Here is a 24,421-nt window from a genome sequence, read left to right on the forward strand (position 1 = left end):
ATGGATAGATGAGCCTGGCTGCAGCATTTAGGACAGACTGAAGGGGGGAGAGTTTAGTGAGAGGGAGACCGATTAGTAATGCGTTGCATTTTTCCTGAAATTCTGATCAAAGTCAATTAGTTTGACTTCGATTCGCTCAGCACTTATGGAAATAAGGAACATTCTGTACAGTACAGACCATTTCCTACACTGATGGGTCCAGAGCCGAATCCTCCTGTCCTGTGACTGATGTATTCACAGGGTGGAGAATGTACTGGACAGTACAAGTCAGGCTACTTTCACACCAGCATTTTTGCTGGATCCGTCATGGATCAGCAAAAACGCTTCCGTCATTATGAACGGATCCGGTTGTATTATCTTTAATATAGCCATGACGGATCCGTCATAAATAGAGATGAGCGAATGGAATCCCATGAAGTGGAATTCGATCTGAATTTCAGGATAAATTCGATTCACCTCAAAGCCAAATTTCCTTGTGCTTTGTGTTAGCGAATCGATATAACCTGAAATAGTGTAAAAAACAAAAAAATGCATACTTACCTCCTCCATCTGCTCGTGACGGGTCGGCTGCCGCCATCTTGATTGAAGATCTCGGCCGAAATCCCGTGGTGGTGATGTCATAAGTCACCACGCACGGGATTTCTGACGAGATCTTCAATCAAAATGGCGGCAGCTGGCCCGTCATGAGCAAATGGAGGAGGTAATTATGCATTTTTTTGTTTTTTGGCTTGATGACATAATCTCGCGCCGCGCGGGATTTCCCTCTAGACCTTCAAGCAAGATGGCGGCGTCACAAAGCGAATTTTTTTGTAAAATTCGGCGAATCACCCGAATCGAACTTTTCATAAATTCGCTCATCGCTAGTCATTAAGACTATTGAAAGTCAATGGGGGATGGATCCGTTTTCTATTGTGTGCGAGAAAACAGATAGATGCAGCGCTATCCAGCGTTATTCTGTCCACTAAGGGGACGCAACCAAACGGAACGGAATGCATTCTGGTGCATTAAGTTTCGTTCAGTTCAGTTTTGTCCCCATTGACAATGAATGGGGACAAAACGGAAGCGTTATTCCCCGCTATGGAGATCCTATGACAGATGTGAAAGTAGCCTTATACTTTGGGATTAGAAGTTTCAAAGTTTTCTCTTAGCAAACTTGTTGAGATGTGGACAAATATTAATGTGCCAAAGTCCACAAGTAATGATGTGTGAAGTCAGTGTATTTATGGGCCCGTGAAATATACAATTAATAATTCTTCTGCCGGTGCATCATTAAACCAGTTAATGACTATATACTGAGAGGGAAAATTACACTGGTTTTATAGGTTCAAGAAATATATTGCTACAGACAGTTAAGTCTTACATTACTGACAGGAAGGGGCAATGTGCTAGTGAGGATAAAGAATGTGTAAAAGATCCAGTATCATCAGTATTTATGTAACATTTATGTAGGGAGTCATAAGTGCATCTCTAAAATGTATCTATCTATAGATCTATCAATCATTCTCCTATCTATCTATCTATCTATCTATCTATCTCAAATCTATCAAATTAAAATTAACTTTATTGGCAGGACTAATTACATATTAGCATTACCAAAGCAAGTGGGAAATAAATGGGATGGGGATAGGGCCACTTTTAGGGTAGGTGTACAGGAGCCCATGACATATCAGCCTCCTCTCAGTCCATGGCAGGCACTGACATATTGTGCTGCTGTGGCCGCTGTGTTCTCTTCCCCCAGCAGTATGGAGAGTCTCTCTTGCCCCTCCATGGAGGTGACGTCTGGGCAGAGATCAGACAGTCTCCCAAAGTGAGTGTCCCTGACTGCTGAGTATTTGGGGCACCGCAGCAGAAAGAGAGCCTCATCATCCATGGTCTCCTGGTTGCACTGCTGGAACAGTCTGCTCTCCCTAGGTTTGTAGTTCTGTTGGTGCCGCCCGGATCAGATGAGCAGGCTGTGGGCAATCAGTCTGTAGCCGCTCAAGATCTGTTGGTCTCTGGGGATGGTGAGTTTCTCCAGATATGGAGCCAGTTTGTACTCCCCCCTGCAGGCTCTGGTATACTGTCAGCTTATGTGATGTTCTGGGTGGCTTTCCTCTGTAGGATCTCAAAGCTGTTTGGATTGAAGTACAGAGACTGTGGTAGAGCTATGTAAACTGCATAGAGGTGGATGTTATCTATCTATCTATCTACCTATCTATCTCATATCTGTCTGTCTATCTATCTAATTTCTATTGAATCCATGCTATATCTATCTATTTTCCACAAATCTGTATAGTAACATCCACATTCACCTACTGGGGTGGTCACACATGCTCAGTTCCATCCTTTAACCGCAACCAGCCATATCTATTGTTAGAAGCTGTGTCAGTTACAGGGAGAGAGAAGCAGCAGAATGTACACCCGCCCTGAGCTGTAACAGGAAGAGAGCTGCAGAAGAAAGGGCACACATCCTGAGCTGTAACAGGAAGAGAGCTGCAGAAGAAAGGACACACCCCTGAGCTGTGACAAGAAAGAGAGCTGCAGAAGAAAGGACACACCCCTGAGCTGTGACAAGAAAGAGAGCTGCAGAAGAAAGGACACACCCCTGAGCTGTAACAGGAAGAGAGCTGCAGAAGAAAGGACACACCCCTGAGCTGTAACAGGAAGAGAGCTGCAGAAGAAAGGACACACCCCTGAGCTGTGACAAGAAAGAGAGCTGCAGAAGAAAGGACACACCCCTGAGCTGTGACAAGAAAGAGAGCTGCAGAAGAAAGGACACACCCCTGAGCTACCAGCCTGAAGATAATCTAGCAGGGCAATGAATGTGGAGATCTCTGGATCTATGTGAGGTACAGGACTGGTTATAGCTTTGTTAGAAATAGATTGTCATGTACTATATGTTGTCCGATTTTCATGTTTTTGCCATCAATATTGACATAACCACTTTAATCACTTCCAGACCAGGTCTTTTACCCCTTCCTGACCAAGACTAATTTTGTAAATCTGATGTGTCACTTTATGTGGTAATAACTTTGAAATGCTTTAACTTATGCAATCCATTATGACATTTTTTTTATCCAAAATTTACTGAAAATGTGGAAAAATTTACTACTTTCTAAATTAGAATCTCTCTGTTTTAAGACTGATAGTGATACCTTGTAAAATAGTTATCAACATATGTCTACTTTACGTTGGCATCATTTAGCTAATGTTATTTAATTTTTTTTCGGACGTTAGGTTTAGAATTTTAGAAGCAATTTTTTACATTTTCAACAAAATCAACCATTTAACGAGATTCTGTCACCAGGATTATCCCTATAGAGCCAATTACATGTTATTGGAGATCTCCTACATCATGTCAGAAGTATACCAGTGTGTAAATTATGACTGCTGTAGTTTTGCAGAAAAAATGATTTTATATGTATACAAATGAACTGTGAAAAGAGCCCAAGAGGTGGTCTGTAATCTGCAGCACTATAATGTTGCGCAAGCGTGTTTACTTGTCACCTGAGCGCTCGCGTGGTCTCCCATCCATGTGCTGGCATCAGCCTCATGGAAAGAAATGCACATGTGCCAGCTTTAAAAAAATTAACATTTTTATTTTTCTGGCAACATAGATGTCTGAGAGCTTGCCTTTTGCATGACAGACAGTTTTTTTACAGTGGTCACCTGATGGTGTAGATCATGTGATATTTTTATAGAGCCGATTGCTACGGAGGCGACGATACAAAATATCTCTATATTTAATTTTTGTTACATTTTTAACAATTTTTTAATTACTTAATTGGGGAAAAGAGTGCTTTATTTTAAATATGTGACTTTTTTATTTTATAAAACAATTTGATCGCGGTCTCAGGAAGACCCGACAGCTCCTGCAGTCTCCCGGACCCAGTGGTCACATGACTGCGGCATAGCGCTTCCTTAGCTGTATACACAGCGCTAATTCAGAGTTGTGTATACAGTGATACCGAAGGCAGGGACTCCGAGGACCGTTTCCTGGGGTGCACTGCTGTCACTGACAGTGGGACCTGGCACAGCAGCTGCACAATTAGCGTTCAGTGGCGATTTCTGAATCCCCCAGGATGTTTATAGTCTATGGGTGGTCGGGAACAGGTTGAATTCCCTGGGTCCCCAAGGTGGAAGGGGACCCTTGTGCCCTCCTTATACTCCAGTCATAAGTGAGATGGGGAAACAGCTCTCCTTGTCTGAACACTGTTTGTGTAGATTAAATTAAATGTTCTGGACTGAAATTCTGCTGTTTGGCTACAAGATGCCGCTGTTTCCTAAACACAGCTAAAGACTGCATGTATTTCCATATTCATGAGAGAGGTGGGGTTACACACAGTGCCTGGAGAGGAAGAGAAAAGAGAGCAGTCATCTTAAAGGGAGGTGAAACGAAGGAACTGAGTGAGCAAAGAATCTGACGACATCCAGGTGTGAGAGCATCCCACAGATACCAGAGCAGCAGCTTAGTGAAGCTGATCATGTTCAAGTCCCTAATCCTGTCCAGAAGAAGGAAGAATGCGGCCAGGAATGCTGATGAGAGCAGGGGAACAAAGCAACATACACTGCGGTACCGCATGCTTGTTGGAGAGACATTTGTTCTGTTCAGAGTCACCAGCGGATGCAAAATAGACCTGGGTCGGTAAGATCGTGCACGCACCTCATCACAGTGTTGGCGCCTAGATACTGAGACCAGGCCTGTATTTAGTTAGTTAGTTAGTTAAGGTTTCTGATTGCGTCAGGCCACAAGTGTCATTTCAAGGACTTAACTCAAAGGGGTTCTACAGTTTGTTTTAACTGATGATCTGTCCTCTGCACTAGTATGAACTGGCCTGGGCGAGGCTAAGCTCCGTTCACTTGAATGGAGCTTAGCCCCGCCCAGGCCAGTTGATACTAGTCGTGACGTCATTGGGCCTGCGGTAAACAGTGAAAAGGCCGCGGCGCTGCTGTAGCGCCATTGCCTTCTCAAACAGCTGCCGATCAGATGCTGATGATCCATCCAGAGGATAGATCATCAGTTAAAACAAACTGTAGAACCCCTTTAAAGCAACATTTTACATTGGGAGCTGATAAAATTCTCACAAACTCAAGCCAGGCTGGTGTTTTCTTGCTTAGGAGGAATGCTCAGGCACGTGCTACAGGACCAGTTATGGGAGGGGGAATACTGTAGAACGTGTTAAGATTGTAAGCCGTTGTGCTGCACCGCAGGATATCCCGCAACAAACACCTATACAGTGGTTCTTGTTTTTAAGGTAATAATAGGTAAGGTGTGGCAGTTTAGTTGTGCCCGCTAGCAGGTAAATTATTTCACTTTTCTCCTTCATCCTTTGGATGGCGTCGTGCTGTGCAACACAAGGGTCTCAGCCTTCGGACTGGGTGTACAGTATGTAAATTGATTGTATGTTCCCAGCATTTGTGGTTGTATTTATTGCCACATTTAAGTAAAATTCTGTTCTGGCAAAAGCTGGTGTTGGGGTTGCTTTCCTTTTATCCTGGGGAGCCCACCCCGGTACACGGGTTCCACATTCATCTCAGTATAAGGGATCTCTAACCATCATATTTGCCTGGAGATCAGTTCATTATATGATAACATTTACTGTATTACTGCCTGCCAGCAAGTAAGATTGTCATGCGGAGATCGGGCACCAAATCCCTGTATGTAAGCAACACAAATCTGATGAAAGTAAGACCAGAAATGGATGAATAATATAAGGTCACATCCAAAGTACTTGTCACTCTGGTGGACTCTAGATCCCTCTGGAGGGATTTATTAGGCTGTAGTACAGATTATAATATCCGAAAGGTGCGCTTGTACCTGTGACATTATACTGGTAGTGGAAACAATTACTGTTCAGGACACAGAGCTCAGTCTCCACATCCTCAGGACAAGTCTTCCCGTCAGTCGGAATTCTCAGTGGAAATCTCGTCCTTGACCTCGTAGAGTTGATGTCGCATGACTGATGGAAAAAGCAGAGGAGAAGATGGTTAATATCATGAATGCTGCATCTCAGGCCCCCGCAGGATGGATATCTGCAGAAGCAAATTTCACAGATGCTGACCCAACCTGAGATTGTCATGCTGCGATCGGGCGCCAATTAGACAAGCTGCAGTCGAGAAACATGTTACATCAAAAACACAGGAGAGAATTAGAATAATTGCTCATATGTCCTAGAATTCCTAATGCCAAATGTATGTATTCTAGCAAAACTAGCTGTTCAGGAGTCTGGGAACGCTGGGTGACAAGACCAATATATGGACTCCTTGCTCTTAAAGGCCATGAACACCTTCAAAACCAATTGAAGTGAAAAGCGACGCAACTTTGCAATAGGTCTTAATTAGAAATGTTGTATCCTTTTGTTTCAACAACTCCCATGAAGATCTAAACACATTTAGATGGGAGGGAATATGAGTACAAGATCAGACTACACAGTTTGATTGTTGTCTGTTACCATGGAGACACATTGTCTGCATAGGAGCTGTAGGAACAAAACAATTGGACATTTTTAATGACCACCTAATTTCACAGGAAAAAAAAAAAGACATACATTGTAAAACAAAACAGATGAAAACTTAAGGCGGTGACTTATCTTATATAGAGGCAGGAATTGTGACTGTTATGAGACCCAAAACGATAGGGAGTAGAATTATTGCTTACAGTGATACTAATCACAGCGGCCCCCAACAGCCACCCCTAGAGAGAGGTTACAGCATAAAAACGTATGCACACCCATAGAGTTCAATTCTAGCTCTTTAAACCTATATGCGATGAGAGGTGGCTGCAGAAAGCCAGATCATTAACCCCTTCTCGATATCTGCTGTACATGCACGGTACTGTCAGGAAGTCGTTGCCAACTTAGTGATAGATGCAGCATCTAAGTGGCAAGAGACAGTTAAGGGGCTTCCTTTGTCAACTCGTCAGCACCTTCCCGCCCCCACCCCCGGGTGCTAATAGGTTGCTATAACTGCTAAGGGTCTAATCACGGCCTCCAGGTCTGCCATCTTAGTGCCGAGGCAGGGCCTAATAGGCTGTACAGAAGTATTACAGTGTATTATACCAGACCCAATTTAATATTCAAGTCCCCTTGAAGAACTAGAAAAAAAAATCAATTAACAAAAATCACCTTTTTAACTATATCATGCCCATTGTTATTACAAATAAATAAAATACATAATTGGTACTACAGTACCACACCCATCACTTAAAAAAAAAAAAAAACTGTGTGCGGATTTTTTTTTTTTTTTTTAATAAACAGCAGCTAAAAACTTGTACTACAAAAATTGTACCAATGAAAACATTGCCCAAAAATATTAATAAAAGTTTTTCATGCAATAAAATGAAAAAATGATGAAAAGGTCCAGCTTCTCCAAAAAGTAACAATCTTTATTAAATATTACATGGTGCAGATAAAATCCATAATCCAAAAAAACGGTATCTATGCGTTTCGCACCTCTCTGGTTAGATCCTTATTCATGACCTAAGTCATGATCTAAGTCATGAATAAAGACCTAACCAGAGAGGTCCGAAATGTGTAGACTCTGTTTTTTGGGGGATTATGGACTACAGTGTTACAGTGGTGTAGGAGAGCCTGCGGTGGAGAGCAGGGCGCTGTAATTTCGGTGCATGCCTTTGATGCAAACCTTTTTCTTTTAAGCTTTACTTTCAAATTTTTTTTAAATAATTTTCTTTGTTAATAAAAAATATGTTTATTAAAGCCTCGCCGTCATTTCCACGCACATTTACTTTCCAATAACCGCTGCCCGCTGCGGCCTGGGCTGACAGTTATTAAATGCCTGTCAATAATTCACTATCCTACATTTCATTGTACGTCCTCTGGTGACTAATTAACTTCCCGCGCTCCCTCGTTCAATGCCGGCAGCTCGACGAATTACTGATAAGCGCAAATAAATGAGAAAAAAACCCTGCAAAATCACTACCAAATAAACAGGAAATTGGATGGGTTTTATTAAATTTCTGCTAAAAGGAATAGCTCATTATCTAGAGGAATAGGGGTCTGCATCCGACGAATACGAGTCCAAAAACAACAATGAAGTACTTTTTACTGAGAGAACCTATTAATAACCGCAATGGACTGGACACCACGGCTAATTGGCCTTTATCTGCCATCTAAATGTCCCCGTGTCTAGTACATGTCAGCAGATTCTCGCCATAGTTCTCTACAGAACTGTATTTCACTTTCACCCTCAAGTAGTTTAATTAGATCGATCAAAGTAATGATTAAAGCGCGCAGGAGACTTCAGCACGTTCCCAGGTGTCAGAACTGAGACGTAATATTAAAAGTGCAAATCTGAAAATTAAAGTTACTATAGAGGCATTAATAGAACCGATACGGGAAAATTACTACACCCCAAAAAAAGGCTGTAATTGTGTCGGTTCACCGCACATTGACTAACAAGCTTTTTTTCCCCCACTAATACAACCCAAAAAAGGTTTCAGAACATATAACTGCACCGCTGAATGGCTAATAAGACTCCCCCCCCCCCCCACTAATACACCCCAATAAAATGCTTTAGAACAAATAACTGCACCGCACAATGGCTAATAAAATGTACAAATATTTCCTAGTAATACTAGTTAATGGCTGTATCACACAGCACAGAGGTATCATCTATTGCAAACCAAAAAGCAGCAGTATAATAGCAATCTGGATCCCCAGTCAGTGCAGCAGGGTGTAATAGGATTGTTCCTATTACCCAGGCTGTACACTCCCCTATTGGACCCTGTTCTCCTTTTATAGTGTTGAATAATTCCTCCCTATTCTTTCCTTACACTTCTAATGATCTTTCCCTTAACTTCTATTCAGCCCAAAAAAAGTTTTAGTCTTTTCTACCACTTTCCCTAGCGGCTGCTGACGTCTCTCCCTGCACTAAGCGCACTGCAAAATGGCTGAATTTAAGATAGCTGAGGCTATTTATAGGGCTTTGACATCACAGGGCTGGCTGGCTGCATGCATGGCATTGTGGGTGATCCCTCGTTCTCAGCGTTCTTTGCTCCGTGTCCTAACATGTGCAGCAGAAAAAATGCCATTCGTTACCATGAAGCGTGAGGAAATTCGGATTCGGTGCAAATCAAATTTTTCTTGATATTCGGATAGAATTCCACTTCGTCAACTTCGATTCGCTCATCTATAGTGGCAGCCATGGTGCCTGGAGCCCCTGTAAATACCCATGCGGTGCTCTCACAGTCGTTGAAAGAAATCTGTTCATATCACATTTCGGCTTCATATTGGAGATACGTCGGGAGGACCTTCTGATATACGCCTGTGACCGACAGCTCTGATATATGCCACAGTATAGGCATATATTGTCTGTATGCCTTTCCCAGTGTATGCGCCAAATGTAGGGCTCAAGCATGATTTGAATGCAGTACCCCAGAAGAACTACTGTGAAGGTTTAACTACTATTAACAGAATTAATGCAATGCTTGTGGAGTTAAGTGTTGTGATATTTTATATATTTGCTTTTAAGAGTACAGTATGGACAACACATGGTAAACAACTTGGCAAACTTTGTTAGGTTGTTAGGGTGATAGACCAGGTCCAACCCCTGGCTAGTTAGAGAGCCTCTAGTATGAAGCAGCTTGGAGGAAATACCTGTGTGAGAGGCCTCCTGGCCCAAGTTTAGAGAACCCTAGTCTCTGTGCCTACAACTGCCCAGAAAACAGCCATATGACCACGTCATCAAGAGAGAAGAATAGAAGGTCTAGAACCAAGGCCGTGCATTTGCCAAAAGGTATTGTGCTAATTTATGGCTGAAAGGCTTTGCTGATGTGTATTGCTAAAGCATCCCCCATTCTTAGAGGAAGACATATCACCCATATTTCAGTTCTGCACCCCTCAGTCTGGGAACTGCAGAAGGGCTTAACACAAACCTTATTCTTATTGCATGCCTGTGGTTCTGCTGAGAAACTGCAAAGTGTCTTTAGAGAGAAGAAGTACTATAACCACCATCATTGTTGCTGTCCATACTCTGCTATTGGGAGAGCACTGCACTGTGATATCTTTTTCAAACTGTGCCTTTTACTGCTATTCGTACTATAATCCCATCATTGTCTATCAAGAGAGGCTTTATTTATTACAACCAACAGACCCAATTATTGTCTCCCATGTCCACCGATCCTGCCTTGCATCCAACCAATTCATCTACCATTAAGGGCACCCCAACTACCACCAGGAAGGAGCCCCAATAATAGTATATATCCCGAGGGAACAAAGGGTGTGCCATTTTTATTTATTTGATCTAACAGTATGTCAGACAGACAAGGGCCAGGCCCTGCACAGCGGAGTGGCAGAGTCCTAAATGTTTCTGGCACAGGCAGAGGTCGCAGCAGAGTAAGAGGGCATGGCAGCAGGGGTTACTTCAAGAGGCCTGAGCTCTAGGTGTCATCTAGTGGTCGTGTCATGACCAGCAACATAGCGGTTCTTGAATGTTGACTCGGTTATCCACTTCGTCCAAAGTGACATCAGACACCCCCAGCCAAAAGTCGGTGGGTTTGTCAGACACAACCCTTAGTTGGGATGCCCAGGAGCAGGCCCTGTTCTCTCACCTGTCCTCAACCTGCCCCTGTCCTTTTCTGTTCCCTCAGCCACACAAGTATTGTATGCTGTGGGCTCAGCTCAACTATACAGCAAGAATGAGTTACTAGAAGATAGTCAGCAGCTACTGGCAACTGGCCAGCCAAGGGCTGGAGGAGACACCCACCGCTGCTTCCTCCGGTAGGCGGGCAAGTAGTGATGACTCTGAGGAGAGTGGCGTGGGAGCTGGTGTTGCGAGCGGTCAGGCTCCTGGCTCCGAGACTGTTGCGGAGGACATCAGTGACGTGCAGACAGTACGTGATGATGATGTAGCCGATCGCAATTGGGAGCTGGGTGACAAAGGGACTTCATCATCATACGGGAGAAAAGTGTGGAAGCTTGCAAGTGAGGCAGCAGGAGAGCCAGCAAGTCGGTAGCGTGGTCGGGAGTCAGCAGGGTGGCAGTAGTGGGAGGTCGAGAGCCAAAAGTGCCCAGGATAGACCACCCGCTACGCAGGAGCCTACCTGCCTGGAAAGTAGTGGTACAGTGGTTCACAAAGGCAGTGGCCATAGCAGTCAGTCAGTGTGGCGTGTTGGGGGTAAAATCACCTACTCGGTGGTGTGGCAGTTTTTCATTAAAAATTGTCATTGTCACCATTCGGCAGAAGGATAACTTCAGGCTATCCTCCCTGTTGGACCATCGCTACCGGTCCAAAATGGGGGAATTTTTTACACCCACTGAGAGGGAGGACAAACTGAACTACTATAGAGACATCCTATGTAGTCAGTTGACCGATGTCTATCTGCGCCATCATCCATCCTCTCATAGGTCTGACCTGGGGGGCCCTCTGCATTCTCGTTCCACTGCCATGGCTGCTGTGGCGGGGTAGGAGCAGTACTAGCACCATCAGCTGCAGCTTGAGTCTAAAGTCGCTGATGAGCAGCTTTCTTCACCAGCATAGTAAAACAACTACTCACCAGCAGCAGCTAGACCTGAAGCAGAACTTGAACCATCAGGTGGTGGCATACTTGGACTGCCACTCCACATTTAAGATCTGTGGACTACTGGGCAGCCAAACTGGATTTGTGGCTGCAACTGGCCAAGTTTGCCCTGGAAAAGCTGTCCTGCCCGGCCAGTAGTGTGGCATCAGAGTGGGTGTTTAGTGCAGCGGGGGCCATAGTTACCCCAAGGAGAACTCACCTGTCCACCCAAAATGTGGAGAGACTGACCTTTGTCAAGATGAATCAGGCGTGGGTCAGCCAGGGTTTCCATCCACCAATGCCTGATGCATCAGATTAGATCATCCATGCTGCCTCACCCAAACCTTGACAAAAGAGACCGGTCTCCTCATGCTGGTGCTATCTCAACACTATGTCATTGGGCCACTCTGTGGTCTCCTCATGCTGCTTCCTCCTTACCACTATGATATTGGGCCACTCTGTTGACTTCCCATGCTTTTCCCACCCTCCCACTGCATGACTGGGCCATTATTTTGCCATTTTGGCCTGGTTGACATTATCATTTATTTGACCTTTCTTCTGATCAGTCATAAGGAAGGAAAAAGAGACGCAAAATGGATCCTGTCTATGTAGCAGCTGTAAGGCCAAAACCAGGAGTGGGAACAAAACACAGAAGACATGCAAATATTCCATTCACGTGTCATCTTTGTCTTGGATCCACTCCTGGTTTTTTGGGCTTTAGCAATACTGATGGATTATTGACCAAATGCTGACCGAGTGAAGGCGGATGCTCAACAGACAGGATCAGTTTTTTGGGGGTTATTGTTCTGACGGATCAGAGGAAGGGCAAAATAATCAGTGATGTCAACACAAACTTACTGCTGACACCCTCTCCACTCTGTTGGGGGGCTCTACTTGTATAAGCGTTTAATAGAACAGGTTCTGTAGACATCTATGTGGAATCAGCTGACGACGCTGTAAAAGGAATGCCCTCTTTCACGCTATAGTAGGATCTGGGGCCTTTGCACGGTTCTTTATACCTGGCCCCATAACTGCCCAAATGAGAGAAGTGTGCAGTGATTCTAAGAGCGATGCCTGTAATCTGCATGTCATACTGACTCACAGTATTATTTCACTACCTTAGCAGACTCCCTATGCGTGTTACTGCAAGGCACGGTGTTCTTCACCACTATAAAGGCTCTCTGCAGCCAGTAAATAGCTGTTTTTAAACACGATTCGCCACAAGTAAATTCGGATCGAATCAAATCTTTTTGGAAAATTCAGAAAACTGACCAAATCGAATTTTTTTGAAATTCGCTCATCTCTAGTTGCTGCACTGATTACTGAGGATAATTTCAGATTTTTAAGAAAAACATTTCTAGGTTTTGCTGCTAAGTGGTGAGATGTTAAGGGACACCATCTGCAGTCTGGAGTTTGTTGAACATTTTTTGTGTTTGGGATATGATGCTGTTATCTTACATTTCATGTCATGCATAAAAAGAAAACTGAACAAGTTTGTGATACAATTCATGTGCACTACCCATGATGCAATGGCCGGTTCTCTACAGCTGCAAAAAATATAAATGACCCCCTTTGGAATTACCTGGAGTTCTGCATTGATTACTAAAGAAATGTGGTCTAATGTAAAATGTAAGTGAACTTCTGTGATAATGATAATGACTTCTCCAAGAACTTTTAAGAAGATAAGATGGGAAGTATTGCTTTCCAGGTGCTTTGCCCATTAAAGGCTCACAAAGCATGGTTATTGACTAATCTGTTCTTGTCAAGAAAAATTGATTAGTTTTAACCATATCTCGATGCAAAGAATTTTAGAAGAGCTCAGAAGACTACTATAGAGACGCATGAAGCAGGAATATGTTACAAAAGCATTGCTAAAGACTTGGGTGTGCATCGATCCACAAATTCACAAATGGAGAAAATTCAAAACTGTTGCTACTCTCCCTAGGATCAGGTGTCCTGTAAAAGGGGTTATCCCACTTCGCATTTTCATACTTACCTGCTGCCAGCGCGCCGTTCACTTCCTGGATTCTGGCTGGGGACGGGCTTCATCTTGATTGAAGTCTTCTCCCGACCGGGCCGCGCGTTGGGCTGAATGCGCACGCCGCCATGCATGTGCCATGGTGACTTATTCCTGGCCAGTATAGTACAGAGCCGGCGTGCGCGTTCGCGGTTCTGTACTATTCTGGCCAGGAAGAAGTCACCATTGCGCGTTCAGGACAGTGAGCGGCCCGGCCAGGAGAAAAGAAGGAGTCTTCTGCGCAAGCGCGGCCACTGGGATTCCGGAGAATATTAGTGGCCATAACCAGGGGAGACCGAATGACAACAATGAGGTAAGTGGGGATGAATTTTCTCCTGGGAATTGATTAATCAAATATATTTACAAAAATGATCACTGTCAAATCATTAACAGATTTAACGGTGATCATTATGATGGGAATACCCCTTTAAGATCATTCTAAGAGTATCTTTTTCTTGCAATCGTATATATTAATTGAGGTTGGACAAGTCTGGAAATTTGGTGTCAAAAGAGTTTGAGGACTCTAATACTGATAGCCTATCGTTAAGATTGGTCATCAATATCTGATTGGCGGGGGTCCAAATTCCAGCACTCCCACCGATCAGCTGTTTTGCAGTAGCCCTAAGGCAAGGAATAGGCACAGCTCTATCTGCTGTGTTGTGGGTAGGACTAGTTTCTGCAGCACTGCTCCCATTGAAGTGAAGGGGAGCAGCACTACAGTAATTAGCTCCATCCAGTATACCGTATTCCAGTCACAATTGATGCTCAAAGACTTAAATTGTACTTGCAAAAATTATGTCCAGAAAGCGATCCACTTTTATACATGCAAAAGACACCACATAGTATAATAAATCTCCAGACGTTTCGGTCCAACAGGACCTTCTTCAGATGAGCCAGGGCGGGGTGTAATGGAAAGTCCTGGATAACCCCTTTCAACACATCCATATTTTCTGCCTTTTGCCAACCTTTGGTTAGGGAAGTATATTGGAAAATGTTTTATTTTGCTCCAAATAATCACTTTTTTTTGACTGTTGCACCCTACAAGGGATATATGAGCGGACCTTAAGAAAAGTGTTCTCAGCTAATCTCCATTAGTCTAACGTGACCCAAGGAGAGCATCTTGTGTCTTGTTCAACAGATGACCGATACAGATCTGATGGGATGGGAGGGATAGTGTTCAATGGAAGACAATTGTGTTCACATCTTCCTTGGTACAAAGCATCTTCTTATACAATAGAAAGACAGCCGGTCACTCCACCGCACTAAGACGCCATGCATCTCCACTGTTATCCATATTCAACACGTTTCCTAGGAATACATTCTCGTGTTTTTTGTTAATGAATGCGATCCCCTCTGGCAAAGGAAGGACACACAGAGAAGAAATCCGTGTCTCATATGGCCTCTCCAAAAATGTGTCCATTTCGCGTATGCAAATTTCACAATAAAGAAAAATAAAAAAACAAAACAAGAAAAGGAAGAAAAGAAGAGGCTTTGACAAACAAGATGCCGTTTTGTACGTTCAGAATCCAAATTGGCAGGGAAGAAGAGGCTGACAATTTCCGTCGGAGTCAAGTGTACAACATCAATGCAATTTAATTCCAGCAGCGGGGTGAATAGTAATGAACAGCTATTGTGTTTAGAGCGGTTCGACACAAATATATTGTGGAAATTAAAATCCTGTTATTATTGAGTTCCTTCATTCACCTCTTGGAAGTCCCCCTGAAAATTTTATTTTATTTGTTTGTCTTAGCTAATTTATTGTAATGGAAATTGCATTGTTTAGATCTACATCACAGATGTAATCACCTACGAGAACAGATGGCTCGCACATCCCACTTATAGATGTCCCCATGGGTGGAGGCAGCAGGTCCAGCAGCTCAGAGAGTCCATCTCTGCTATGAGTCAATGGATAGCAAAAATGCAAAGCATAGTACTAATCAACTAAAGGATGAAAAAAAGTTTTCACCTGACCCCCTTTAAGCATAAGATAGAAGGGGGTGGTAGGAGTTGGACCCCCACTGATCTGACATTGATGACCTATCCAAAAGATGGATTTTAAAGCACATTCAAAGTTATTATTTACCCATGCATACACTCACCTAAAGAACTATTAGGAACACCTGTTCTATTTCTCATTAATGCGATTATCTAGTCAACCAATCACATGGCAGTTGCTTCAATGCATGTAGGGTTGTGGTCCTGGTCAAGACAATCTCCTGAACTCCAAACTGAATGTCAGAATGGGAAAGAAAGGTGGGCTACAACAGCAGAAGACCCCACCGGGTACCACTCATCTCCACTACAAATAGGAAAAAGAGGCTACAATTTGCACGAGCTCACCAAAATTGGACTGTTGAAGACTGGAAAAATGTTGCCTGGTCTGATAAGTCTCGATTTCTGTTGAGACATTCAAATGGTAGAGTCCGAATTTGGCGTAAACAGAATGAGAACATGTATCCATCATGCCTTGTTACCACTGTGCAGGCTGATGGTGGTGGTGGTGTAATGGTGTGGGGGATGTTTTCTGGGCACACTTTAGGCCCCTTAGTGCCAATTGGCCATCGTTTAAATGCCACGGGCTACCTGAGCATTGTTTCTGACCATGTCCATCGCTTCATGACCACCATGTACCCATCCTCTGATGGCTACTTCCAGCAGGATAATGCACCATGTCACAAAGCTCGAATCATTTCAAATTGGTTTCTTGAACATGATAATGAGTTCACTGCACTAAAATGGCCCCACAGTCACCAGATCTCAACCCAATAGAGCATCTTTGGGATGTGGTGGAACGGGAGCTTCGTGCCCTGGATGTGCATCCCTCAAATCTCCATCAACTGCAAGATGCTATCCTATCAATATGAGCCAACATTTCTAAAGAATGCTATCAGCACCTTGTTGAATCAATGCCACGTAGAATTAAGGCAGTTCTGAAGGCAAAAGGGGGTCCAACACCGTATTAGTATAGTGTTCCTAATAATTCTTTAGGTGAGTGTATATAAATGCTATATCTTGTGGATATGTATTCCTGCACCCTTGTAGACCAGGGGAGCTTAGTTCTATAAAACAGAGTATTTCAGCTTCTAGAGTTTTTTTGTGTGTGAGAATGGGGCATAAATACACGAGAACATTTTGAAGTGCTGTACACAGTCACATTTGGCCTCGCAATATAATTTCCCTACGCCTTCTCCATCCCTATGCTAGTATCAATTTCTTAAGATAATAGTAAACATATTAATATATTTTTTTGAAAATAAAGGAGGAAATCAAAGGAAACAAAAACATATTGACACCAACCAAGCATAGGATAATGTGATTGGATGTAAATCCAAGGTCCAAGTGATGGAGGCAGCAAGACCCTCAGCTTCTACACCAACCCTATGTCATCTTACATTCAGGAAAAAATGGATGCAACGATGTTCCAAACTCTATGATTTCCACTTCCCTTGTGACTATTTAGGTTTCAGCCTGTAACAAAACCATTTTCTCAGTGCAATAAATAAACCATAGAGAAGTTATTACGTTACCTTTGCGCATTGGCTCCACTGACCCCAGTTAGACATCACACATTCCCCAGGGCAAAAAATGCTACACTGCTGCCTGGCCGTAGGAGCTTCCAGGTGGTTGCAATAGGTTTCATTTACAAAAGCATCTTCTGCATTTTCAGAAATATTCACACATCTAGGAGAAATCATAAAGTAATTGGGTCATTGAGTCACAATAATCTGGGGGAGAATTATGAAAATGACTTGACGTGTTATGCTCCTCCCCCTGGGGCCCTCGACATAACACGTCCCAGGTGTAGGAAATGCTGAGTGGTATAGGGCGGCCTAAAATGTCTCTTTATGAGTATCACGGCTTTGGTTATGAAGCAATAAATAGTTGGAATAATTGAGGGATAAAATAATAACTTGAGTCCAGACCTTGAGATAAAGTTCAATGGCAGCTTTACTTTGCATAAACGTTCTCCAAAACAGTTTACAGGCTTTGTCTTGGTTCCAGCAGGCTTTAGCATGAAACTGGCAGGCAAACTCCACTCTGCTATATCTGTTTCTCTCTGAATCTGCTGTACTGACAGGCTGGCAGTCTAACTCAGCTTCTTCTGTATGCTGCACTTCACTTTGATAACATTTGCAAAGACAGTTGCGCTCTGCGGTCTTACTAAACCCTCATACTGATGTTAAAATTGAGAGATTAGCCAACATATCCTACTGTGGAGGACATGTCCTGAGCCCGAGCACCGTGCCAAAGTTTCTCAAGTAGCTCGGGACCTAACACTCACCTACCTGTGTCATATGGGCAATACCAAGAGCCAGTGGGCGAATTACAGGAGCGTAAGGTCCGACTCATAGCCAACTCACCAGTTACCTCCAGCATGTAGCCATGCTTACAATGGGAGGAGGAGGCGAATTACAGTATGAGGGTTTAGTAAGACCGCAGAGTGCACCTGTCTTTGCAAATGTTATGATATTGTTTTATCAGTTGTCACATCCACATGATTTCTATCTTGTGTAGGATGTCTATTGTGGTACTTATGGTCCGCTGCGGGCTTCCTCCACTGTATGCTTTTTTGTTGGGGATCGCCATTAGCAACGGCTACAAGTGACGGATTTGCTCCCCTGTATATACATGCACAGCTGCATATGGGTTTGAGCACCTCCTGCTTGTTTAACACCACGCAATTTTTTGTTTGTTTGTATATAGAGATGCCTGGAGGTGTATGAACTCCAATTTAAATGTGCTAGTCTTGAGTGGGACTCGCAGAATCCTCCCTCCTCCCATTGTAAGCATAGCTACATGCTGGAGGAAACTGGTGAGTTGGCTATGAGTCGGACCTTTTGCTCCTGTAATTCGCCCACTGGCTCTTGGCATTGCCCATATGGCACAGGTAGGTGAGTGTTAGGTCCCGAGCTACTTGAGACACCTTGGCGCGGTGCTTGGGCTCAGACATGTCCTCCACAGTAGGATATGTTGGCTAATCTCTCAATTTTAACATCAGTATGAGGGTTTAGTAAGACCGCAGATTCAGGGCCGGTGCAAGGATTTTTGTCAACACAAGCAAAGCTAAAATTTGGCGGCCCCCCCCCCCCCCAACGCTTCTCCTCTGTGTGGTCCTGGTATCTTCTCTCTGCTTCAGACAATGGCTGGTTTAAGGACCATATTTTTCGCCCTCTAAGACACACCTAGGTTTTAGAGGAGGATAATAATAAATAAAAAATCCATTACACCTCAGGTCAGACCAGCAATCAGACCCCCTGTGTTAATCAGACCTCAGATCAGAACCCCATGTCAGACATCATCACCCAGCCATCAGCCCCCAATGTCAGCCATCAGACCCCTATGTCACATTTCTCCCCCTCCATGTCACATTTTTCCGCCCTCCCCCAGGGTGCGCCCTAAGGATGCCGCTTGGTCTGCCTTATGGTAGCACCGGCCCTGCGCAGAGTGCAACTGTCTTTGCAAATGTTATCATATTGTTATATTGGTTATCACATCCACATAATTGCTATCTTGTGTAGGATGTCTATTGTGATACTTGTGGTCTGCTGCGGGCATCCTCCATTGTATACATTTTTGCTGGAGATCGCCATTAGCATTGGGCCACAAGTGCAGGATTTTCTCCCCTGTATACACATGCACAACTGCATATGGGTTTGCGCACTTCCTGCCTGTTTAACACCGCGCCATTTCTTCTGTTGGTTTGCAATTCACTTTGTAGTCTGACTCTAGGTTATGCCAGGGAACTTTCCTCCTGGCTCCTGAGGCTTTAAGCTTTGGCCTCCATGGCCAGTAGAGCTTAGGGTGCTCTGGCTGGCGTGGGCATGTCTAGCAGAGACGTGCCCTTGCACACCCTTCCCCTCGCTGGGGGTAAACTAGACTGAAGCTATCTGGTCCCCACCCTTCCTGTAGGAAGTAGGTCTTGCCCACTTCTCTCCAGAGGGGGGTTAAAATGGAGTGGAACACTCCATTCTACCTAAGTACAGCTCTGCCATGTTTGCTGCCACCTGCTGGTGAACAAGGTACATTACATGTACATTACATAACATTAGAAATGCACAGTGTGGAGGACCTGGAAATAATTATAGGTGAATATACAGGTTAGACCATAAAAGATAGTAGCAAGGTGAAAAAGTGGTAATGCCACTCTGGGGTGTTACACTAGGTAATATGTATGTGGGGTGTCACGTGGACATTCCTAATCGGTGCACCTGTGTCCTCATCAAGTGTTCTCATCCAAGTAAACACTGAAGTCATGAAGGATCATACACATCATTGACATATGCTACATGGAGGGAGAAAACGACGAGTAAGAAAAAAATAAGGATAAATTTGGATACATTTTTATGACATTCTGGCAAAATGCAGAGTTTTTAAAGTGGTTTGTAACTAGTGTTGCAAAAGCACTGTTGTAAAAACTGAAAAAGCAAAATAAAATTGTAAAAGATAAAAAGTATGACAAAATTGAACCTAGGCTAATCTGGAAATAATCACAATTATAACTGTGATTGATTATATGAGACACTTTCTAAGGGCTCGTTCACACAAACGTATTTTGCGTTCCGTATATGGGCCGTTTTCTGCGTTCCGCATACGGCCCGTATACAGAACCATTCATTTCAATGGGTCCGCAAAAGATGCTTACGGACAAGAATAGGCATTTCTATAATAGGCCTTCTTTTCCGTTCCGCAAATTGCGGAAGGCACACGGGCAATTTGCAGACCGCAAAAAAACGGCACAGTTTTCCAATGCAACGTTTGTAACAGGCCACCACCTACCATGTTCTCTGTACAATAATGGTGTCTTCTTACATGTATGTGGCAGAAGGTCCTTGAGTGGGACTACTACCTCTGCCCCCTTATAGCTATACCTGTGCTGGTGAGAGCCATAGCTTTTAGCAGCACATAAGAAGTCAACTCCATATTTCCGTTTTTTTTGAGAGAAAGATCATAAGCATCAACTATAAAACTCAACTACTAAAAGGTCTAACCAGGAGAGGATTGCCCATAGACCTTACAGAGTAATTTCCCAGTAGGACGATGCCCAGGGGGCCGCCCAAGCCCTCCTCTCTGCTGCTGGCCAGGTACATAATGAGCTCTCAGGGATAACTAAAGCTGTGAGAATCAGGTACTCATGTACATGGCCAGCTATCACACATGTCCTCCTGAATTCAACCACTGTGGCCGCATCTCACCTCCTAAGCCCCCCTCCTAACGAGAGACAGCTGGAGGAGGACAAAAAATGGCATCTATTGATGGCCACCACATAGGGACAACTTTTGAGGCAATATATTGTGCTATACTGTGGTGTAAGAGTCTAATGGGAAAGTAGTTCTATGCTATTGCTGACGTTGCCTACTTATGTTGTTCCACCTTCTGTCAATTTGGACCCACCTATAACATGGGGCCGCTTTTAGGTTCTTTTTTCCAGGGCCACTTTAAGTTCCCAGTCCTCCCCTGGGTCAGCCTTCTAGCATCTGACCATATCGTCTAAACCACAACCCCATAGGTCCACTGCTATTGACTCTCAAGGCCATTAAACAGGGATGTGTATTTGGCGGGCACCATATCACGCCATTATAATATTCAGGGATCAAATGAAATATTAAAAAATGTCATCAAAATGTACAACTTGAAATCTGAAATAAAAATGAATCAAATGGACCAAACAAAATGCGTGTGTCTCAAAAATGATGTATCAAAAAGTTAAAAATTTGTAGACAACGTCTTCGGCTTGTAATCTTGTAGCTGGAAGCAATTACATTACAAAAGAGAATAAAACGTCTTTCAACAGATAGAGTCCGTCATGATGGATGAGGTCTCCGAGCGCATAGCAAGCGCGCTGGAACGGCTCCACCGGATAGGATTATGCGCGGCTACTCATGTATACATGTCTCATTTGATAGAATGCCCCCTGCTCTTCTGCCTACATTAACATCACATGCATTTTCCTGGCCCATATTTCACGCTCGCCCCGAACACCTTGTACATTTATGTCAGTGGGGTTCCTGCAATTTCTCCATGTAAATGTAATCTAAGCGTAGGCATAAAGGATTGGGAGGGCCTGGGGCATGGGGTCCGCTTCATGAATTCAGATTCAGGAGAAAATAATGATTCTAAGTTTTTATATATATATATATTACCTGTGTGCTTATACATCGGTGTAATATATTATTATTATTATTATACACATTTCGAATCCATATTAAATTAATAATATTAACTCAACTATTAGTCATAGGGACAGTTGGCGTAACGATCTCAGTTGCAGGCCGAATGGGAAGGGGGTCCACCGGTGTCCGGTATCATTTACCAGCTGAGTCGACATCCTTACGCCTCTTGCATACGACTGTGTCTGTATTGTGGTCCACAAACCATGGATCTACAAAATCCGGACACTTTCCATGTGCAATCCGTATTTTTCTCACTCTCATTACTAGAAATGACTAATCTTGTCCGCAATATGGAAAAGAATAGGACGTGTTCTATAATCTGCGGAACGGACATACAGAATGCAGACAGCACATGGACCTCAGGTTTTTTGAGGATCTATAGAAATGAATGGGTCCGTGTGCAATCTACACAAAATGCGGATGAAAAATGAGCCCTTAGAAAAAAAGCTATTGCAGAGAAAAGAGCCATGGGCCCCACAAAGGGGGGGGGGGGGGGGGTTATTTTGTAGGGGCACAAAAGAGGGACATTGTCATGTTGTGGGGCACAAATGTTGTGAGGTCATTATTAAAAGATAGGGGCACAAAAGGGGGAAATTTGTACAATATGGAGCACAAAAGGTAACATTATATTGTGGGGGCTCAAAAGGGGACATTATTATATTGTGGGGGCAGAAATGGGAGACATTATTACAATGTAGGAGCTAGAACGGGGGCATTATTACAAGGTGGGGCACAAAGAGAAGCACTGATGTGTAGATGACACTCAGAGCAAACCACTGCAATGTGGGCAGTCGGGGCACTATGACTGTGGGGGGCATGTTTACTCTGTGATGCACCAAAGGAGAGCATTATTACTGTCTGGGTCTAGCCTAGATCCAGAATTTGCCCCTGGGACCATAGGACTCTACTTGCGACCCTGATCTCTAAGGATCCCTTGAAAATAAGCTACTGGAACCACTAACGATCAGCTGTAACCTGACAGTGGGTACTTAATGTCCCTGCAGTGCCACCACAGGTGAAATTAAGTATTACACAGTGTCCATTAAAATCAATGGGCTGTCCATGTAATGTAAGGATGTGCTGGGTCATCCAGAAAGAGATGCTCCTTGTAGCTCCTCTCTTCTCTGGCTTTTTGATGACTTTCCTAAAAAAGGACCCCTGATCTACTAAGTCAGAAAGTATTTGGAAAGTATTTTGTAAGCCAAAGGACGACTTAAAACTCAATAAGACTGAACTTTAATATCTACTGACGGTGAAAACATACACCCAGCATATGAAGAACTGCGCCTATAGGGTTGTCAGCCAGGGTTTATTCCACAAGAAACTCGTGACCCCTACTCTAGTACCCAAGAGCCAATAGTGGAACCCCTAGTGATGATGCCTTTATCACCCACTGATCACTGTTTTTAATGGGATATCCTCTTTTAACAACCTAATTGTCGATTCTATCACATGCCCTTAAAAAAAAGTCACGTAGGTCATTAAAGGGGTTATCCTACAAGTAATGTAAAAAATGAGAATCAGATATCATAATACAGAACTATATTTTTCTAAGAAAGCTAGAACCAGCCCTGTACCTCTCATGGATCCCGAGAAGTCCCCATTCATTGCTCCAATTATTCTGCTAGACATATTTGAGACTGACAGCTTGGGGGGGGGGCAGTGTCCTTTCTGCAGCAGTTCTCACCCTATCACAGCTCAGGGGGTGTCTTCTTTTCTGCTGCAGCTCATGGGGCATGTCCTTTCTGCTGCAGTTCTCACCCTATCACAGCTCAGGGGTCATGTCTTTTCTGCTGCAGCTCATGGGGCATGTCCTTTCTGCTGCAGTTCACTCTCTAGCACAGCTCATGGGGCATGTCCTTTCTGCTGCAGTTCACTCTCTATCACAGCTCAGGGGTCATGTCCTCTCTTCTTCAGCCCTCTCCCTATCACAGCTCCTTTCTGCTGCTGCTTTCTCCCTCTCTGTCACAGCTCAAGTTACTGGTGACAGTTGAAGGATAGAACTGAGCATGTGCGACCACCTCAGTGATATAGGCAGAAAAATAATGAAAAGAACAAACAGCATTCAGATCCATGTGCTGATTTGAAAAATGCAGAATAATTTTTGGCGGACAACCCCTTGTTGTCGTATTAATTTTACAAAATTGTATCAATCCATTAATCTCTGAGGATATCGGACTGTCCCCCAGCTTTCTTGTGACAGTATAACGCTGACATTTTAAGGCCTCCCCTATTCTGTCCAGAAAGTCCCCAATAATGTCTGCAAATTCCCAGTTCATGCAAATACACACAAGCCCTGCCTCTTAATGATCCTGTTCATGGGATAGTCCTGCAAAAACTATGACGCTTGGTTGGTGGGTGATGAGCCGCACCATATTAGCTCCTCGTCCCCTCCCTCTCGTTACAGGCACTTTGTAAAATTAAGTTTAATCTGTTTGGAGCTTTCTGCATCGTCTTTCCTCCTGAATTACAGCCAATTCCCATACAAAGCTCGTTTCTCAATATTTACACACAGGTTTATGCATAGTGTATGAAAACGGCAAGATCCTTCATAAATCTCCATAACCTTCATACACGCTCCAATTATTGTATTCATACATTCTATAAATGCCAACCATGCGTAATAAAATCCCAGGCTAAAAAGGATTCCAGAATTTAATTAAATGTATTTTAATATTATTTTTCGAACCCTGTAAACAGCGCGGCAGTTCCGGGGCGATGATTTGACAGGCGCGCCGC

The 24,421-nt window shown here is 43.7% G+C and overlaps 1 protein-coding gene across 1 annotated transcript in view; it reads right to left on the reverse strand.

The window, feature by feature from the left end:
- THSD7B (thrombospondin type 1 domain containing 7B) overlaps window positions 1-24,421 on the reverse strand; it is a 91,297-nt gene that overhangs the window by 61,109 nt on the left and 5,767 nt on the right. The window contains exons 2-3 of the mRNA XM_044305047.1: window positions 17,039-17,192; window positions 5,798-5,939 (exon numbers count right to left, since the gene is read on the reverse strand). Of these exons, the coding sequence (XP_044160982.1) occupies window positions 5,798-5,939; window positions 17,039-17,074 (178 nt within the window). The 5' untranslated portion in view covers window positions 17,075-17,192. The remainder of the gene's footprint in view (window positions 1-5,797; window positions 5,940-17,038; window positions 17,193-24,421) is intronic.

Source organism: Bufo gargarizans, chromosome 8, assembly GCF_014858855.1.
Source record: "Bufo gargarizans isolate SCDJY-AF-19 chromosome 8, ASM1485885v1, whole genome shotgun sequence".
Taxonomy (NCBI): Eukaryota; Metazoa; Chordata; class Amphibia; order Anura; family Bufonidae; genus Bufo; species Bufo gargarizans.